The sequence below is a fragment of the Dermacentor albipictus genome, chromosome 1 (genome assembly GCF_038994185.2).
Source record: "Dermacentor albipictus isolate Rhodes 1998 colony chromosome 1, USDA_Dalb.pri_finalv2, whole genome shotgun sequence".
Taxonomy (NCBI): Eukaryota; Metazoa; Arthropoda; class Arachnida; order Ixodida; family Ixodidae; genus Dermacentor; species Dermacentor albipictus.
Genome location: NC_091821.1, coordinates 339,721,477 through 339,741,721, shown reverse-complemented (window position 1 = coordinate 339,741,721; position 20,245 = coordinate 339,721,477). Strand labels below are relative to the sequence as shown.

Below are 20,245 nucleotides of genomic sequence, written 5' to 3'. Positions count from 1 at the left end.
GGTAGTTCAATACACACTCCGTACAACACTATAGGTATTTTTGCATGAGATTTCCAAAGAGGTGTCACAATTGTTTGTCATATGCAATAACTCGATATGTTCGGGTTTGATATATCCAGGAGCGACTTATAATGAGCACGGATATAAGTTAAACCTCGATATAACGAAGTAATTTGCTTCGTTATACCAAAATTTCGTCGGATCGAAATTCAACCTTTTATGCAAATAAATACTGTCACCAATCGATTTTTTTACATGGACAGATGCTGCAGAGTTATCTGAATTGTCGGGCAATCGAGAAAAGCAAATTTGAATGAGAAAACAATTCATTTCGATGAATTTCGGAGTCGGCGACAGTACCTTCACATTGGCTGTGCGAATTAAGCAAAGCCAGCCACACTTTCACGTGCACTCCACCCCCGCAGCTGATAGCATCGCCTGCACTGGAACGACAGTATTGTGAAGAGCACCGGCAGCAGAGAGCGAATGCTCCGTCTGCCTCTCACTCCAATGAGTCACCAAAACTCAAGATTACACAACCTCCAATACTAAATGTGTGGAAAGACAGCTTACATGATGCCAACCGTCTCGGCATGCCTACTCTTTGCACACGCGGCAGATTACCTCTAAAGCAAGGTGCGCGGCTGCATATATGCTCAGCCACGCTTACAGCCATGCACAGCCACGACCAAGCGCGTGCCAGGAATCGAGACACACGCCAAATTACTCCCCACTCCGCCTTCTCACGTGTGCTTGATTGTGTTAAGGCAAGCTCGCTCCCATCCCCCTCTTTCTCTTTGCTGGCGCAGGAAGGCAGCACTCGGGACACCATCATGTTTCTTGTCTCACTTTCACACACTTTCACTCACACCTAAAGCACACAGTGTGGGAACGGGGGGAGGGGGCAGTAGGATCTTATCGCACTTGGACTTTGTACGGAGCATGATGCCGCTCCACTTCGGCGCTTCCTCTTATCGTGCAGCACACGATTTTAGAGGTGCCTTTGTAAGCAGCTGCATCTAATTCAATCATTTGACTATCTGCATCCACGGAAGTTTTCATTTATTGTCTCAGCATTCCTCTGCGGTGGCAGTAAAATTTCGTTTTACTGAAATTGCATACAAACACACTTCGTTATATTGAGGTTTTAAATAGATTGTGTTCTATGAACAAGAGGTTTTGAAAAGTTAAATACTTCATTATATCAAGAATTTCATTGTATTGAAGTTCTTTAAATTGAGGTTTGATTGTAATGAAGTACCATATTTGCATGATTATAATGTGCACCTTTCTTTTATTGTGCTCAGAATCAAAACCGAAACTGATCCTTCCTATAAAAAAAAAGGCTCGGTGCAAGGTAGCTAGCCAGACTGCCATTGAACAGCACGTTTTTCTTATGCCCTTGGTTTGTGTTCACCATTTTCCAGTTTGCTGTATGTGCGGCATTTCTAATGCATTAGATGGAACTGAAGATGACTTCCTGTGGTCGGCAAACAGCGTAAGGGAGTTGTCGTCCAACTCCAATAGTGACTAGCCACTAAGGTTCAGCTGTGCATTTATGTGTGCCTTTGTATATGTTCTATAAAGTTGTTTCAACATGGTACGTGTCGACTTAAGTTTCGTTATTTGATGTGCTCGGTAGAGTCGGCACCAGCTTAATTTTTTTTTATATTTGATCGGTAACATAACTGTGTGTTACAATAGGGGGCGTGGTAGAATTGTACAAATATGGCATATCTAAATGTGGCTTGTCAATATCTGCATGTAACAAATTATATGCTTATAGCGAGTATCAGATATGACGAAGGTGCTTTCATGTTGGTTGCGATTTCGTTCTGTGTCTCCAAAAGTAGTTGGCCGAGATTGTGGCCCTTGATTTATTTATTTCCTGGTTTGCTTTCTTTCAAAGCCAATGTGTTAAAGAAGCAAGGATGAAATATGATAAAGCAGATAAGAGATAAAAAAATTACAATGAATCACACTTTCAAGTAGTTGCAAGGGATGTCCATCTTGAATCTCTAGATGTCATGTCACTGAGGTAAACATACATAAAGCAGTGATATTCAGTATGATAGCAGAAAGGCATATATACTAATTACAATAAAGGGAGATCGTTTTTGTCTTGAGATTGCACAGCCATGTTCCATCATCTCAGAAGCCTGGCAAATGCATGTCATTTCTTTGTTTATATGTTATGCCTCAGCTATCGTTTACGTATGCAGATGTAATTTGACTATCTGATTTACTTTTACATGAGCCTAAACGTAAGTAAACGTAAGTAAGTATACTGTGAGTCATGGTACTGCCATTTTTATTTGGCTCATGACGTCCATGTTCTGTTGGATTCGTTTTTCAGGATCACGGAACAAGGCACACGAGAAGTGATCTCATGGGACACACAAGACCTCAGGGAGAAGGACTGGTGTGAGGAAATGATTCAAGAGTAAGGATGCAGCTCGTAGGCCATTTGCCAGAATTATTTTTAAATTTTGATGCTTGCCAACATCACACAAGTGCCTAATTTATTATGCATGCATTATGAATTTATTTACTATTTCAGGGCACCAATGGTTGCTGTGTGGAATTCATTTGACAAAGACTTCTATGATGACAACCCTTCGCTACAAAAGTGGTGGTGAGTTGTTCAAGCTTCATCACTTGGATCCCCACTAGCATTCATTATATTGCCTTCATAGAGTAAAGCCTAGTTACAGTAAGCTCTATGTAACAAAAATAAATATAATTTTAAAAGCACACTAACTAGACTGCCATTAATTTTGAAAATTGGATAATTCAGACTTTTCTAGCCTTCTGGTTCTTGCAAGGGTATTAATTATTTGATGGCATGAAATTATTGTTAATTTGGCTATATTTAACTGCACACCGATTAATTTCAATAGCTCTTGGGGCACACCTAGCCTGGAGCACTGCAAATGTGCGAAGCAAAAGAGTCAAATTGGAGCTAGCATTCAACCAGAACAAAGCGGTTGGGTCCTCACTGTGCATTAGCATCGAAACCACCATGATCAGGTTGTGCGCACAGTAGTGAAAAGCATGTTTATTTTGATGAATACGTGTTGCATACCGCTGCAGCACTATGAAGGAAGTCACAATGCCCTTGCCACCTCAAGGTGTCCTAAGGGGACAAGAATTGTAGCTTCCTCACTGACTTTGCCCAAAGCAGGAATGAGGGCTACGGATTTCTTCAGTAAATAGAAGCACGTTGATGTAGTAAGCATTTGTTTATTGTTTTCTTGATAACATTTGACCATTTGGCATTCAGTTAATTCGGATGTTTCTTCTAGTTCCATGAAATCTAAATTAAGGAAATTTTGCTGAATCACCGAGTGAATAAATTTACATTCATTCTAATGGTCGATGTAGAGCAGGTTTTCTTTCTTTGTGAGAACTTTTTTCCACTGTATGTCTAGAAACAAGTTCTTATTTGTAGGGGGTTCCACCCGGTCTAGCACCTACTTGGGTGCTATAGACACTGTCAAGGCTCCAAGCGCACACAAACACACCTCTGGGCTACCGACCTTCGGAGGCACACTGGGGACCATGGGCGCCGACACAACACGCATTCATTGATAACCAAATAGAGCTAATGGTTTGTTTAGTCTTCCCAACATGACGTACTGGCTTCTGGGATGCTTGATGAATAGGCAGTAGGAAGTCTAGCAAGAAGGGGATGGGTATTCACCTTGACTTGGACCTGTGACTTCTGGCGTCTGGCTTTGCTCGATTTCTTTGAGTGTTGTTCTCGGAAGATGCTGATTCCTGCTGCTTTTGCTCTGGTTGGTGTTCCGTCCTTGTCTCCCTTAGCACCTGCTTAGTGTGTTCGGTGGTTTGGGCACAGGTGGTCATATTCGAGACATCTTCTGCTTGAGAACAAGGGAAGAGAGAGTGCATCCAGTGAGGGTGTATTGGCACTGCTTTGCAGTGGGTGAAGTAATGGATTTTTGCCATTTCTCACATATTCCACTGGTCATGTCGGGTCAACCCTGTCTGTGGCAGATTTCTGTGTCTCTCACTCCACCATTCAGTGTAGATTCAAATGGATTTTCTAAACTAAATAAAATAAATGGTGCATTAGATGCTAGCTAAACACGACAACTTCTGCAGCCATCTGGTGTAGCGCATTTTGTCTTCCTCTGGCATACTTCAAGTGTAGCTCGAGTGCACTCTTGTGGACTCGGATCACCCATCTAGTATGACCAGTGGAATTTGTCATAAGCAAAGTTACTCTTAACCCGTTTACAGAAAAGTGTGCGGGATTTGGGTGTTTTCATAATATAGAAGGCATAGAAATTTAGCTAGAATCAGTGATTTCATCTACTGTAAGCCATGTTTCACTGCATGCCAAATTACTATAATGGGGTCCTAAAGCACAGAGTATGCCACTCAAAAGTTACCTGACTCTGTCTCATTTAAATTGCTAAATTCTAAGGGATTTGTGCTGGTTGATCAGTATGCTGGGCTATAAAGATGGCAAGATAAAAACCACAACACATTAGGAGCAGATGCCAAGCAATACAGCAGCGAGTACCAAAGGTGCACTGCTGGTTGCTGTCTTGATTCACAGTCATGTAGAGTGTTGCGACGCCTGTTTCTCGAAGCTCGACCAGCGTTACTATTGGGTAGCGTGGCGTTGTCGGTAGACTGCAGGCGTCCGGTAGACCATGGTGACTAGGCAGAGACAAGACTATTTCTAGTGCGAGACTTGCACTGTTTATTCAACGGTTGGTGAAAGATGTAAAAGAATAGAATGAATGAAAATGTACATTGCAAGGCTCCTTAAACAGGCCCACTGAAATCGTAGGTGGGATCTTGCTCACGTCAGCGTCAAGTGACATGCACTGAGTCCCCCTCGTTGCTTTCCGGCTGCTCCTTTTCTCCTGGGCGATGTTGTACGTCCCTGTTGTTGCTTTTCGACTGCTCCCACTTTCCTAGGCGACGTTGGTTCATGGAAAGGGTCTTCCCTGAAATTGGACAGTTCGCGGAAAGGGTTTTCAAGCACACACACAAAGGGGCCTGTGAAAGCTGCGGGGCGCCCGCCAGACCGGCAACCACTCGAGACAACCATAGCAAATTAGGAAACCATCCTCCGTTTCGATGAGGCATGGTGGTTGAGCATCCTTTTTGCCCGGGGTGTTACACACCAACCGTAATAAGAGAGAACAGTAATACTGAGGCGATGCGGCTGTCGAAGTTGCATCAACATCCTGCAACTGTGGCTTTTTCTTGTGTGGGGAATGAGCATTAAGATTACTTGTGTATTTTGTTCAGGACTGAAGAGCCAACTTGCGAGATGCTGACGCAGTGGTATTCGGAACGAGCTCACGAAATTGAAGAGATGAGTTTCCTGGTTGAGAATGCCTTGGAGCTGGTCAAGATTGGATGCCTGAACAATGTCGAGGTGCATATTCCTTTCATAATCATTCACCAGCATTACAGGTTTGTCCTGTGAATCGATGAAAAAAAAAGTGCTGGGTTCCCCGTTGATGGTAGACTATGTGCGTGCATGTGTACGTATTTTTATGCATGAATGTTTTTTGTCCTTTTTAAAAGCACAGTGATACTTAGTTATATGTATTTAATAGGGACACAACATAATTATGCACTAATCAGTAGTATCACTATGCACTAGCTGGCAAGTACAAATTTGCATCTCTTTACGTGCAGTGCCGCCAGCAGAAAGAGAAATGCATCTCCACAGTAAATGTTGCCTAAATTTCTTTATTTTATTGTGATAGTAATTATATGGGCACTCCAAGCACATTTATGCAGTTGCCATCGCTAGAGCCGTAATGTTCCGTATAAAGTCAAAAGGCCATAGCATTGTCACTATGCACCGTTATGCTGTATGTGCAACTGAAAGCGTGTGATGGTGAGTTGACAATGGCGGCTCAATCTTGCCTGCGCAAAGCAGGAAAGCGGGGAGGAAGTGCATTGTTTTTCGTTGCACACATCGCACTGGGGGGGGGGAGTGAGGGGGGCGTTCTAATCTAGCGGCTGCTGCGTATGGCATGGCCACACGGGCCCTATCGTGAAAGTGAGCTGCGATGAGCACAGAGTTCACAGCTTCGTCTGCGCAGTGTTCTTGCCGCTTAGTTGCCGTTGAAGCGAGAGGCAGCATGAAGGTTAATTTGCTCGCTGCTGCTGGTACGCTTTGTCATGCCAGCATTTTGACAGCGAGTGTCTGTGCTCATTGAGTGAGATACATTTCTGTTTGCCTGTGTGCGCGTGCCACCATGCTTGCTAATTTAGTTAGCAAGTGTATGTTTACTAATTTAAAACGCCAAAAAATCTACTATCCTTACTTCGTATAGCTGTCTACTAATTTGCTATCACAATTGATACTTCACTTTTTGAGCAAAGCTGCAACTTTTTTTCCTAAGCAGTAAGAAACAAGTCTGGCATTGCGGCACAAGTTTGCCCACAAACAATTCCTTTAAAGTTTATCATACTTTGTCTATCTGCTTACTGTCACTTGAACATCACAGTATGTTTGCTTTTTTTTTATCATAGGGACTAGGCAAGCTCTATGGTGACCTCCTTACCCTTGAGACGCTTGTGTATGAGTGTCGCATCAGCCAGCCATTGACTCTGGCTCAGCTGGAAGAAATTTCGGACGGCGAAAAGATCAGGCTTCTGATGAGCATGGCAAGTACTTGCATTGACAAAGAAAAAACTGTATTTACCCCAGCCAGGTGACTGATGTCCTTGAAGTTGGTCTATCATCATATCATGTAGCCAATGAAACTGCAGTTTTATGGCATTTTGATTGTATTTTATTTTTAGCACACTTCTACGCTCACCTGTATGAGAGCTCAAGTTCATGAAAAAGTTTGTTGTTTGGTAGTAATACTATTTCCTTTTTGTGAGACTACTGGTCATTGTCTATGTTGGTTTAAAGTCTTATAATCTATTCTTCCTGATCCGTTTCCAAATTGAAGTCTGGATGTTTATCCTTGCATCAGTTATGTTTTAAATAATAGCAATCTCCTGTGGCACTTTTCAGTCAGAAGAGGATTACAACTTTTGTTATGTTATTATTGGGCAAAATAGATAGCTCCTAGAATGCTGAAGCACTAGGGAGAAATACAGTCCAGAAAAACTGCTTTAAAGCTAGTTATGTAATAAATATACAAGTGTCTCAGCTGGAAAAGTTACTAAAACACTTTTATTTTGTCTTGCTCATGCGTTTTAATAAGTTATGCAGCACAAGTAGATGTATAGTTATGAATAGCAGAATACAATGTGTTCAGTTTCCTTGTTGCATCGCTTCACGTGCTCAGATTTAAGGCAGGGTAGCAAATATCTTTCCAGTGCTTTCTTGAGACTCTATCTGATTGGCTTCATTCTGTGTAATCGATAGAGCTCAGAGAAGAAGTATGTGCTCTGCTTCCGAGATTGGCTGCTGCCATTTGTGAATCGGTGTGAGCGAGCTTCACCCGGCAGCCGTCGCCGCCTGCTGGGAGAATTCCTCTCAGAGACAGCGAAAGAAGACTTGTTGCCTTGCGTCCAGGTCTTTGAGAACTCCAACCTTGAGGTACAATTCACCCCTTAAATATAAAATGAGCCGCACCGTGAATGATCATTGCATATCTTGAACATAACTAACATGCACTTCTTTTTTTTCAAGGATCCGGAGCGAATATTGCAAGATGCTCACGAACTTGCGGAACTGGCCTTGTCTTGTATTCGTAGCTGCCAAAGGTGGGCTACTCAATTTTGCACATTATGGCTCGTGTTCACTTGTAGAATCGAAGGTCGATATAACAAACACAGATATACTGAATTATCAGATAAGAGAAAGTATACCTAAAATTTGGTTAGTCATATATTTCAATGAGTATTCTTCTGCTGTAACGAAACTAAAAATGCAAGACTCTAGACAATATCAGTTACAGTGGAACAAATGTTTGGTTGCTCTCAGCTCAACGTATGTACTATTATGGTGGCGAAAATGTCAAATACTTGGGAAAAGCAACTTGAAACTGCACATTCTGGATGCAAATGCGCATTTTTGCCAACAGCTTGGCTTGGCTGGCTTGCAGCCAGCGAGCCAATGTTCTAATCCCATGTAATCATTGTGATCAGGTGGTCACCTATTAATTTTTTGTGCAAAACACATTTTTGTAATTTAGCATTGTTCTTATGTGCCACATATCAGCATTGCAAGCTGGAATGCACTATAATAATCAACAAAAGACAGTATCGTGCCCACCTGAGGGATCACGCTCGCATTTCTTTCGCATAGAGCCAATTGCAATTTTTGGGGGGGAGCAATATCAGTAGGTATGTACATTTGTAGCGAATATTGGATATAATGAAGATTTCTTCTGTTGGATGCCACTTCGTTATAACGAGATTTGTCTGTACCACCATGCACCATTGGTCACCAGTTATGTTTAGGACGGTTTTAATCTGAACAGCAAAATGAGAGAATTGCAGTTTGGGTAAGATAAATTACAGATAATTTTACTGCCACTTCACAGCAGCCAATCGTCTTTAACACTTCGCTTGTCCCCATGCAGCATTATTTAACCCTTTGAGAAAGTTTGCCATACATGTAGACCGCTGATCCGTCCCGCATTTGTTTTCGATGTACATGCCCATATGGAGCTGAACTTACGTTGATATTTCATGCATATTCAACACCACTGGTTGTTGAGAGCTGCTGCCGTCTCTACGGAGCCACCCAAAGCCGTTTGAAATTACATTTCCGATTGCCGGGGTGCACGACTCCACTTGTTTGCCTCTGAGCGCTCGCTCGGGGGGTCGTGCGTGCACTGTCTGCTGCCTCCAAGGCATGCGTGGAGGAGATGCTATTGTTTTTTTCTGGCCGGCTTTCTCATGTTTCCAGTAGCTTAGATATACCCCTCTATGGCCAAAGTTGAAAGATACTAATAGTTTTTTTTTTTTGCCTTCTGTTGCGGTTCGCCTATTCCTGTACACTGGAGCACGCGCTGTCACCTATACATTTTTTTTTACGTCTTATTGTACAGCATATTTTTATGTATACTGCTGGTGCAAGTCAAGTGTTTTTAACATAGACTGTTGCTTGCAATAAATTTTTGCTACCTTTAAAAGTTTCCAATCATTTCCTACTACTGGAAATGGCTATAAAAAAGGTGAGCACGGGGCACAGTTCTGTGAAAAAGTTCAACCTCAAAGGCTTAACGTGCTTGAAACACAGTCCCGTCATTCACTGTTTAGAGTTGGAGTTTGCTCCTTGTGTTTAATTTGTCTGTAATGATACAAGCTTTGTAGTCAATAACCTTTTCATGTTTGCTACAAATTTCATCCCCCGCCCTTCTTAATTTCTTTATTGACAAGAAACTTGACAATAACTTCTTGCATTGATGGCATGCCTAAATTTCAGCTCACAAACACATAGTAGCCACTTGGGTAGCCACTGTTCACTTTTCTTAAAAATTGGTGCGCAGTAAACGATTCTCATAAACATACATGTCTGCTGTTTTGACAAGTTAGTGTTGCTTAATGGAGGGAGCAATGAAGAGCCAGAGGGCACAGCCAATGACAAAAAAAAATCTATGACCCCTTTGTTTGCTTCAGCTCTTGAACTTAGTGCTTAACTCTTGTGGCTCATAAAATATGCCTTTGTGGCCATGCTTCGCATGAGTGAGAAAATCCTGTTTGAGGCTATTGTGTAGCATTTGGTGAACTGGTAATTACACCTTGTGCCTGTTTTCCACTTTCTTGCAGAGAGGACCAATTGGACTACATTGAGAGGATCATAAAATGTGTTCCACAGAGAGGAGCAAGGTGGGTCACAGCCAGCAGATGTGCAATTTGTGTTGCCATTTGTTCAAGGTATCTGGGCTACATTGGAGAAATTCTTTAGACAGTCAGGTATGCAGCTTTCCGAAGCCAAGTTACAATACACCATCATCAAGGCCTGGTGCAGTCTGTTAGCTCCGCCTACTTCCTCGTCGCAACGCATTGGAACATTAGAATTCAGCAGAACGTGCGAAGTTGCAATTTCACTCCCTTTACCCTTCATTGCACTTTCAAATACCGCCTGGTCTATCACAGTGTGATGCAGCTTTATGGTGTCACGTGTGGTTGAGCATCACTTTTACAAATACCTGCTCTTTCTGTATCGACATGATGGGCACTGCCTCATGAAGCGTTGTTTTCGTCATCAGACATTGAAACTCAGTCTCCTATGTAGTTGTTGTCCGTTCCACACAAAAAATGAAAACTATGTATTCAATTGCTTTGTTGTGTAATGCTTTTTTCAACGAAAGTGTGCTTATATCCAACTCATGAGCTAGAGTCTTGATGGGCCACTTTATTGCAGCTTATGGCATAGAACCTTTCAGGCAAGTGGTTTTGCAGTGTCATTGTATGTTGTTTTCTCCCGAGTAGGGATTCATAAGTGGCTCATGTAAATTGTTTCAATTTTTTATTGTGTGTGTATTCCTTTCTATGTGTACTTTGTAAGGCAGCTAACTGTGCTTTCCTGCAGTGGTGAGAATGAAAACGAGGAGCTGAAGCGGCTACATGACGAACTGGATGCTCTTGAAAGCTGCATTGAGTAAGTAACTCGCATTTGACAGACAGACAGAATATAGCTGTCTTGCCATCCTTTCAGCGAAGTACATGTTCAAGTAACCCGTTTATGCATTAAATGCACTTATTCCTCCTGCCTCTAGGGTTGCAGAGTGTTTTCAGCGTTATGGTGCCAAGGTCTGCGTTAAGACAATCGCTGACAGTGCGAGCGATGTGAAACAGCTTGAGGTCCTGTTGAAGAAAGTCACATCTGCAGCACTAAAGAGGTGTGCATGTTTGCTGTATCCTTTTTCCTGACTTTGAGTAGTAATGTGGCATGGGAAGCCGTTTTTTAGCGATAAGAGTAAGGGGGAACCGAGAGGCTCAGTTTTTTGTTTGATGCAACCACACGGAGCCAATGAACAATGAAACCAGGGAAAACGCAGTAGACATAACTGTTTGCTTTAATTAAAATGTAGGAAGAGAAGAGAAAAGCAAAGTAAAGCAGACGAAAATAAAACTTGCCACATGTGGGAGGTACACCGACGTCTTCCACGTTAGTACATTAAACATGTGATGCTTTACCATTGAGCTACTGTGGCGCTCACTTCCTTTTTGCTTTCTTGGGTATTTGTGTGTGTACTAGACCTCACCCTGGCAATGTTAGTGACTACCACTTGCAGGCAATGGTGGCTGTTTTTAGAAGGCTGGTTTATAATTAGTACTGTCTTTTATGAGCTGTCGACTATTCTGCAATATAAGTTTACGTATTTCTAAACGAAAGCTTTGTTTTGTAAGGCAGTGACTCAGACATATTGGCAAACTTCTGTAATGAGGTCTGGCTTGCGAAAAATTTCATATTTTTTTAAGTAAAGAAAAACTTATCTTTCAGAACACCTCCACTGACAGAAAATGACTGGAGCTCTTTCTTGGACGACATATTGCAATTTCAGAAGAATGTCTTCAGCAGTATCACAGTGCCTGACTGTGTCAAGGTACTTTATGCTGAACCATCATTTGATAGATCGCTGCCACGCGATGCCTGACAGTGATGCAGAATTTGAGGTTCTGGTTATGTTGCTTAGATTTCATGTTGTTTCGCTTTTCTTTAGTTTTCATGCTGTGATATGTTTTGGTAATATTTTTGCATTTATATGTAAGCTATGTAAGCAGTGAGAAGTGTTAGAATAGAGGCAAGAGCCACATAATAATATAAGTATTTTCCATCTGAATCATTTACATAAATGTACTGCTCTGCATGAATTTTTAACTAGAAGGTAAATATTTTGACAAAATGAGCATAAAAGTGTAATGAAGTAGGCTTTATTCAAGCCTATATGCATGAATGGTGCAGGGAAAAGAGCGCACAACAAAAAGCCTCCTGAGAAACTGCTGAAGCATTGTACAAAATGCACTGCACCCCATTTCTGAGTTAGGTTCTGCAGCTATCGCTGTAGTTGCTCTGCAAATTGTGGCGAGCCCTTGCATACTTTATTTCTTTTTTTAACGAGGCATTCAAACATGTGCATGTAGCCTGATTGCACTGTGATAAAATACTGTCTAATGTCTAAGCAGAGTGGAAATACAAAACTGTGTTCACGTCTCTACACTATCAACCTTTTAAGTGGCTTAAGTCAGTGCAAATGTCTTAATAAGGCAGTATGTATGTATATATTGGTCTGGCATCTATCAGCTTGCATGTTGACAGATTCAGCTCTAATTTGAACACTTGCCCTTTGCTTGCCTTTTTTTTTCCCTCAGATTGTGGCAAATGCCTTGCTTGGATCGGGGAATCGTGAGTTTATTGGGTCAGCATCAAAACTGCTGACCTGTCACCAAGAAGCCACATCTTCCAAGCCGAGGCACCCAAACAGCTTGCCATACAAGACCTCAGTGGACCTGGTTCTCTCCGCTGCCAGGGAGTATGTCGATTCTGCAGCGTCGCACTCAGATTCCTGCATTCCGCTCGCCAGGCAAGTCCATGCTGTGCAAACTACCGAGTATTTAATTTGCAGAGGGTTTCAAAAGGACACCAAAGGCAAATGTCAAACCAACCTAGGTTGTTAGCGACCGTCAAGTTGTGTTCAACTCCTTCTTCTGTTTAACCTCCTGGACTTTCCAACCCCGTTTCTTTCTCTCTGTTCAACTGCTGTGGCTATTTGACCTCCATTGAGACTGACCAAGCACATCTTCAACTTTACAACCACTCTTTTGTGTCAGAAAGTGATTTTTTCACAGAATTGTGCAGCCTCTTCGTTGATTGAAGATGCTGCACAATTTTGCTGCAATTTAGATTGCCTGCAATGAATGGTGCTTCTTATGTATGGAACAGTGTCAGCAATCTTGGAGGCCTGGTGTGCTGGGTGCCATGTTGCATTCTTTAAGTCATAGACTCAGAGAGAGAGGGTGCAACACTCCGGGAAAAATGGCACCAACAGCGCAGTGGGTAGGGGTAGCACGACGGAACTCTTCCGCTGGGAAACCCTATAAAAGTGGCCAAACTGCGTTACTCTAATGTTTAAATGCATCGAAAGTCATTAATATCAATGGTAGGCTGTGTCTCGCCAGTTGTGAATGAGGAATGTTATGCTACGGGAGCTGGTACCATATCTGTTCCAATCTTGTTCTACACTTACATTATTTTCTTTCTTACAAAAGCTTTGTTGTTGTTATGAGTGCGGCTTTGGACATCTTGGCACCACACTAATATGTTGCCTTAGCATAAGTGAATATTTGCCTTTATTATATGTTTAGGATGACCAGCTCAGCAATTCCTTGCTTGTTTGGGTAGAGAAAAATGAACATGGGAGAGGAATCTCATTAAATTAAAGTATCTTGTAGTTAATTAGGGCTGCAAAGAAAGCCACCAGTCAATGAAGCCGTAGAAATTCAACAAAACCCAGAAAGTTGGTCAGGTAAGTTGGTATTCATCTTGGACAGTGACAACAAAGAAGGAAGCATCAGAACAAGCACTTACCTCCTTCCTTCTTTCTTTGTTTGCTTTGACCCCTTTATGATTTGTTTCACTAGGTGAACCCAATGAAGCATTGAGTAGTGAAAAGAGTTGGAATTGCAGGACATATTGTTGCGGTGCTGGTCATGTTATGTGGGCATTCTTTTCACACTACTCCAAGCCAAGGTGAAATAATGAGGTCAAAGTACCATTTTGATTTAAAAATGATGAAACATCACAAGAGACATGAAAAGTTTATAGGCATATGCATAGCCCCTTCTTTACCATTTCTAGTGTGAAACCAACTAGCCAAAGCTTCCATGCAGGTAGCATTGGTTGTACAATTTCATTTATATAACTACCACAATAATGACAGAAAAGTCCTAATAAGGTAATTTTTCTACATCTGGCCTTAAGATAGCATGCTAGTAATATAGAATAATTTTGTGTGACCACATTGCTGTTTTCAAAACCTACCCTGAGCAATTTGTGTTGGTTGTGTAGCTGCACATGTATTAGCACTCCAACATGGCAACATACCCTCACGTTTTTTTTTTTATAATCTGGATTGTGCTGCATATAAAATCTGTTTGTGCATTTCTTGCAAAGTTGTGCATTGCAGCAAGGCTTTGATGTGTGCTTATATGTTAGAGCATTAAGTAAGTTATCTATGCCTCCACAAACCTTTAAGCGGTGATTTATTTCTTCTTTGTGACTAACAACGTTTTTTTTTTTTTTTTTTTGTGCACATTCTCTCTTCCAGGGCATGCTTGCAGATTTTGGACAGCAGACTTCCTGAAGTGAAGGCAGAGTTGGACTTTCTGTCAGCGTTGCCTTTGCTGAGCCAGTTCAAGGTTGCTGCACTCCCTGTTCAAGGTGATTGGTCTGATTGCTCTTAAGTGGTGGGGTTTAATGTCCCAAAGCAGCTTGCAAGCTATGAGACACATTTTACTGCTGTTTCTCATCTCATTGTTGCTATGCAAATTGTTTTATATATGTATACCCTATTTTTCTTTTGGCATTATGAACCCTCAGCATCCATCCATTAAAGACACTAGACCCCTTTTAATATGTTTCATATAGGACCACTAAAAGAGAACACAGGATCTAGGAAAATGTTACATTCAATAACACATGCAGCATCAAAATAGATGAGCTAGAAAGCTATGCTCATTTTATTTGAAGTTGAATAAAACGCCAATGAAATATTGGGAACCAGTTAAATAAGCTCGTCTTGTTGAAGTACTATAGTGCCAAACAGACGACACAGGAAGAAGAGACACGGATGAGCGCTTACTAACAACTGATGCTTTAAAAATACTGGGACAAGTACAAGTCACGGAGGATGTAAAAAACGTGCTGGTGAAGGGACCGAAGTTCAGCCTCGAACCTGAAACTGCAGCGCACGAGCTACTTTCTTTGAATAGGTGTGTTGCCGAGAAGGCGTCACCTGAAGACCAGGAAAGGTGCCTACTGGAAGGAGTGGACGCGCTGTCAAGAACAGTTACGAAGAAATCTTCGAGCAACCGATCTGGGATTAACAAAGTTGTCACATTCTTCAAGGACAATGGCCTGCTGGTTTTACAAGCTGACAAGGAAGGAGGCTTCGTTGTGGTCCCGCAAGGAAATTACAAGGAGAAGGCCTGCCAAGCTGTGGAAAAGAATTTCGCCACGTCAAGCCTCAAGCCGGCTAGGGTGAAATCTCAAGCTGTGTCCCTCTGCAAGGAACTGGAACTAGGAAAAATAGCAAATGCCATAAGTAAGTGCAAAAATAAGACTTTGGGCATGTTTTTTACCGCTAAGACCCACAAAGAAGAAGTTCCGTTCCGGTGTATCGTGAGCGAAAGGGAATCTTGGCAACGTCATGTTAGCCAGTTTCTGTTAAAGCATTTGAGTTCACTTAACATGGAAGATCCTTTCGAAACCAGGAACTCCTATGATGTGGTAGGATTTTTACAGTCTTGTGGTACCGTAGGTGGTTTTTTCTCGGTCGATGTTAAAGCTCTTTTCTATTCTATCCCACACAAGGAACTGTTTTCAGCTGTCCAGGCATGTATTGAAAAGAAAGGGACCATTTCGTTTCAGAATCCTGTGGGCATGTCAGTTGAAAATTTCATTAGGCTTCTGAAGTTTTATCTCAGTTCCACGCTTGTTCAGTTTGATGATAGGGTTTATGTTCAAAAGAAGGGCATCTGTATAGGGTCCTGCGTAGCCCCTATCTTAAGCAACACTTTTCTTTCGGCCGTTGATTGCGTTTTGGACAGCATGCTTGACAAACAGAAGGTTTTGAAAGTATTTAGATATGTAGATGATTTCCTAATTGTGTTAAACAGACAGGATCCACCAGGCCACCAAGAAACTGTCAAAGAGATGCTAGATGTGTTTATGAAATATAGCCATGGGTTAGAATACACCTTTGAACTACCAAAGAACAACAAGTTACAGTTTTTAGACCTCGAGCTCAGCCTGGGAGCTGAAGTGCACTGAAAGTACCAACCCCGAGCGCAAAAAGAGTTCTTGTCTTATGAGTCAGCCCACTCTAAGACCGTAAAAAGAGCGATAGCCAAAGGGGCATTGGAATCGGCTATCAGGAAGTCATGTAAGCATGCCATACGGAGCAGCTTCTATCAGCAGATTGAAAGGCTTAAGGAGGCGGGGTTCCCATAGACAGTTATAAGTTCTGTAGTAGAGAGCCTGCTCCAGAAGATAAAAGGGAAAGCAAGAAAAAACACGCAAGAACAAACCAGGAGATTAAGACCTGTAGTTGTACCGTACTCCCACCGCGTAGCCCACAACCTGAAAAAGGTCGCGAGTAAATTCAAAGTCCCGGTTGTTTTCTCAGCCCCTTCAAAACTTGCTACATTGTGCGCCCGCATTAACAACCAGAAAACAGAACGCGTGACCTGCGGAACCCAGCATACCAATCCACTTGTCAGTTGCAAGGAAGGCGTAGTATATCAAATTCCGCTCTCATGCAAAAAAGTTTACATAGGACAAACGGGGTGGTGTCTAAATGAAAGGCTGAAAGAACACGAAGGGCTACAGGAGAAAGGAACAGGTTCCAATATGTCCATCCACTGCAAAGAGTGCGGGTGCAAGCCTCGCCTGAGAGAGACTATCATTCTGGACAGAAATCGATACAGCGTGGCCTGCGAGCTGAAGGAAGCCTTCCACATTAAAAGGAAGGGCATTGAATGCGTAAGCGAACCATCGAAAATTCTCTATAAAAGTGAGATGTCATTTTTAGAAACCCATAGTTAAATCTGAGCATGTTGCTGCGCCGCCCGCGCCTGGTGAACATTCCTAATCTTTTAGTTTTTAAGGGGTACTCCCTTACGGCGGTGTTTGTGTATCGCATTACCATTATCATTTATAGTCATTTGGCCCTGTACACCACGTGTCATCTTCACGAACGTCACATTCACAATCGTTCTATCGCCTTTTGCCCATTTACCATGTGATGTTTTGACAATGCGCGAGTTGCGCCGCCAAATTTGTGTATATATATTGTGTGTTTCCGTCATTAAAGCATCAGTTGTTAGTAAGCGCTCGTCCGTGTCTCTTCTTCCTGTGTCGTCTGTTTGGCGCTATAGTACTTCAGTAATGCACCAACTAGCCCAACAAAAAGTTTTGCTGGAAGCTCGTATTCATTGTCCAGTGGTTACATCGACTGTTACATAAATTTTTGGCGCTGTCCTAGCTATGAATCTTAATAAATAAGGTTTGTGATTTCCATCTCTTTGGTTGAATGTTAAATAATAACACCTCTTCAAGCACTCGCAGCCCTTTCCGAGTTTCCACACAGCGATGTGCATAGACGTAAGCTCTGGAGGTCTCGAATGTCACGACAGCATCCATGGGCAGGAATATGTGGCAGTCGCTTGTGCCTTCATCTACCTCCTCTTCGCTTTTGACATTGAGAGCCATACTGAGGTCAGCGACCGGCGAAATTTTTAATGGGGCAATGGCAATTAACTGTACCGCACAGCAAACGCGGCAAAGTGACCATTTTAGCACCTACATGGGGTGGTCAACAGAAGTTCCGCCAACAGGCAATGCCACATTGATGGTGGACATTTGCAGTTTTGAGCATACCAACTAGAAAGGGATGCCCTTACCAGTTCCCATGCTATGTAACAAACTGGAAGCTAGTACACATGACTCTATGGAAACTAAATGGGACCAGCACTTCAAAGTGTATGAGTTCGGGAAGACATAAAAACAGTAGTGTATCAATGACATTCTTCTGTACTAGCCATGCAGCAGCCCTGCAAAGCGTAACGCATAGTGTGAATGTTTCAATGGTGCCGCTGCCTTGTCTGGCCACTCATCCACAGAAGATTTGAGTCCTCATAAGGGGTATGAACGCAATGTTGAAAGAGGCACAACAAAGTCACCTAATTTCTTTAACACTAATTTAACACAACTGATACATGTTTTATTCTTGCACTCCTTTTTCTTTAGCACGACACTGTGATAAGATGGAGCTAGTCAGGGAGGCTCTACATCAGACACCAAACGCCTACAAACAGTCAAGCAAGGTAAAACTATTTCTGTGCATATTATTAAGCAAACATTAGAATTGTATTTGGATCTGGGTATCCAACTTATTCTTTAGTAATTGGGACTTTACTGCAGCATTTTTTACTGCCCATCAAAAGCATCAAGTAGCCACTACAACATTGTTGAAGAAGCTGATATATGTGCTGCTTGCCCAATGAGTAATCAACTGAACTAGGTCTTATAGGAGGTTACTAACAAACTTACAACTGCCAATCCAGAGGCAGTTAAAATTCCAATGGTGGTCACCAAATTACTATTTCATTAAAATGGCAACCCATCAAAGCAGTAATACACTTAAGTTTATCTGTGCTCTTGGGAAAATGTCTGTCTTCATTGTAATCTTGCAAAAACATGAAACAGACACAAATGGAGAATTCTACTTTGAGTAACTTGGAGTAGCTACCTGAATCCTCAACCGAGCATTTGAGTCAAGCTTGAATCTTGTAAATACTAATCTTTTAGGGAAAAGCAATGTTCAACTTAGGATCAAAACAAAAGTTGTGATGTGCAGTTGCCAGAACTGACTCGGTATGCTTTAGAACACCTAGGAGCACAATCCATGCTTGGCATTGAAGCAAGACAGAACAGTCGGCTACAGTATCAGTTGATTCAAAGCATTGACTGGAAAACACATTTTGCACCACTTAGCTAAACAATCTATGACCAGATTGACCAGCGCAATTCAGTTAGCTGTCTGCTCTAAGATCATCCACGTAATTGATTTTTTTTTTGTAACTCAATTCTAGAAAAATATTGTATGCAAAGATCCGAAAGTGGATACATCTTTCAAGTTGTTCTTTAAGTTATCTGCTCTGAAGCACACCAAAGCTTAAAAACATTAACTCTCTCTCACTTGCTGTCATCATAGGTGCTCAAGCTGGCAGAACTTTTGCACCTGTACGGCGAGGACACTGCAAGGCGTGAAGGGGCTGTTCTCTCTCTACTTGCAAATGTTGCCTTTGAGGTAAGGCTCTAGGTAGAGTACTGGGGCGCTGTATGCTTAAAATGGTCGTAAAGACTTCTCCTACTCGAACCTGACAAGTGCTTATGCACATACCTATACAACATATAGGAATTGTCAAGCAAAGTCATGGTATGTGCTCGTCTAGTGCAGCTAATTGACATTTATTTATGGCTGGAAGCAGCATCATAAAGTGTACAATTGTTTGAAACTGTTTCTCTCAGCTAAAATTCTGGCAATGTATTCAACTTCGGGGCACCAGTTCGTGGCATTTTAAACTTGGGCGCGACAAGCACAAAAATGTTTTGAGGCAGCATTTAAATGCTAATTAAATTTCCAGAGGCATCTACATAGTGTGACAGATTGCTGTCTGGCCATAACTGGCCCTCGCACCATTAAAAAAAACACATATCATATCAGATTGCTTTCGCTCCTGTGTAATGGCAAAGGAGCAAATTAGAATCTACACAAAGGCAACCAACACATTGCTTACATGCACTCATTCTGGGTAACTTGGTTCCGAAACAGGTCACATTGCTTGGTTGCAGCTTACAATTTCTGTGTTTCTCTAGGATGCAGACTACAAGCACTGCTATGAGGTTTGCCAGAAGCTGATGGCCGGGTACCATTCAGAAGGTTGGAAGATCTGCCAGAACCTTGGAGAGTGCACCGAGTTTACTGATCTTGCAGCTCGGTAATGTGTTACTTTTTGTTCTACTCAATCATAAAACCCTTTTTCCTTTTACCTTTCATGAACCGCTGCAGCAATCTGATAGTGGCACATTTTGTGATGGTGGCATTATTTTTCATCGGTAAATTTTTATTAGAGCTAAAACAACACTTATCATTTCAACTGCCAGGGTGGTTTGGCCACAGATGTATATTGTTCATTTTGTTTTCTTTTAGACTTTATTTGCCACAACCACTGACATGTAGTTGGTGTCAAAAGTTGCAAACCACAAGATCTGAGTAAAATCTGAATGCTTCCACAGCTTGCACACGCAGCATGGTATTTGTATTTCTAGCGTGGAATCTAACAGTGAAATCTGGATAATTCAAACAGCTTGGTTGGCCCCAAGAAAGTCATTCGTACTTAACAGGAAAACGCCGTCATGAATTCCAGCTGCACAAACTGTGTAACGATTATTTTGGACAAACAAAACAATTTTTTTGAACGAGGGGTTAGATTGGTTCGTTAGGTTAGAGGGTGGCCCAGGTTAGATGAGTTGCTAGCCAATGTAACA

The 20,245-nt window shown here is 42.0% G+C and overlaps 1 protein-coding gene across 1 annotated transcript in view; it reads left to right on the top strand.

The window, feature by feature from the left end:
• The window catches only part of LOC135904637 (NBAS subunit of NRZ tethering complex-like), a 106,941-nt gene that overhangs the window by 37,697 nt on the left and 48,999 nt on the right, over positions 1 to 20,245 (top strand). The window contains exons 21-35 of the mRNA XM_065435540.1: positions 2,357 to 2,443; positions 2,561 to 2,635; positions 5,290 to 5,419; positions 6,532 to 6,666; positions 7,382 to 7,555; positions 7,649 to 7,722; positions 9,736 to 9,795; positions 10,502 to 10,570; positions 10,689 to 10,811; positions 11,417 to 11,519; positions 12,286 to 12,497; positions 14,241 to 14,353; positions 17,942 to 18,018; positions 18,909 to 19,004; positions 19,574 to 19,695. Of these exons, the coding sequence (XP_065291612.1) occupies positions 2,357 to 2,443; positions 2,561 to 2,635; positions 5,290 to 5,419; positions 6,532 to 6,666; positions 7,382 to 7,555; positions 7,649 to 7,722; positions 9,736 to 9,795; positions 10,502 to 10,570; positions 10,689 to 10,811; positions 11,417 to 11,519; positions 12,286 to 12,497; positions 14,241 to 14,353; positions 17,942 to 18,018; positions 18,909 to 19,004; positions 19,574 to 19,695 (1,650 nt within the window). The remainder of the gene's footprint in view (positions 1 to 2,356; positions 2,444 to 2,560; positions 2,636 to 5,289; positions 5,420 to 6,531; positions 6,667 to 7,381; positions 7,556 to 7,648; positions 7,723 to 9,735; positions 9,796 to 10,501; positions 10,571 to 10,688; positions 10,812 to 11,416; positions 11,520 to 12,285; positions 12,498 to 14,240; positions 14,354 to 17,941; positions 18,019 to 18,908; positions 19,005 to 19,573; positions 19,696 to 20,245) is intronic.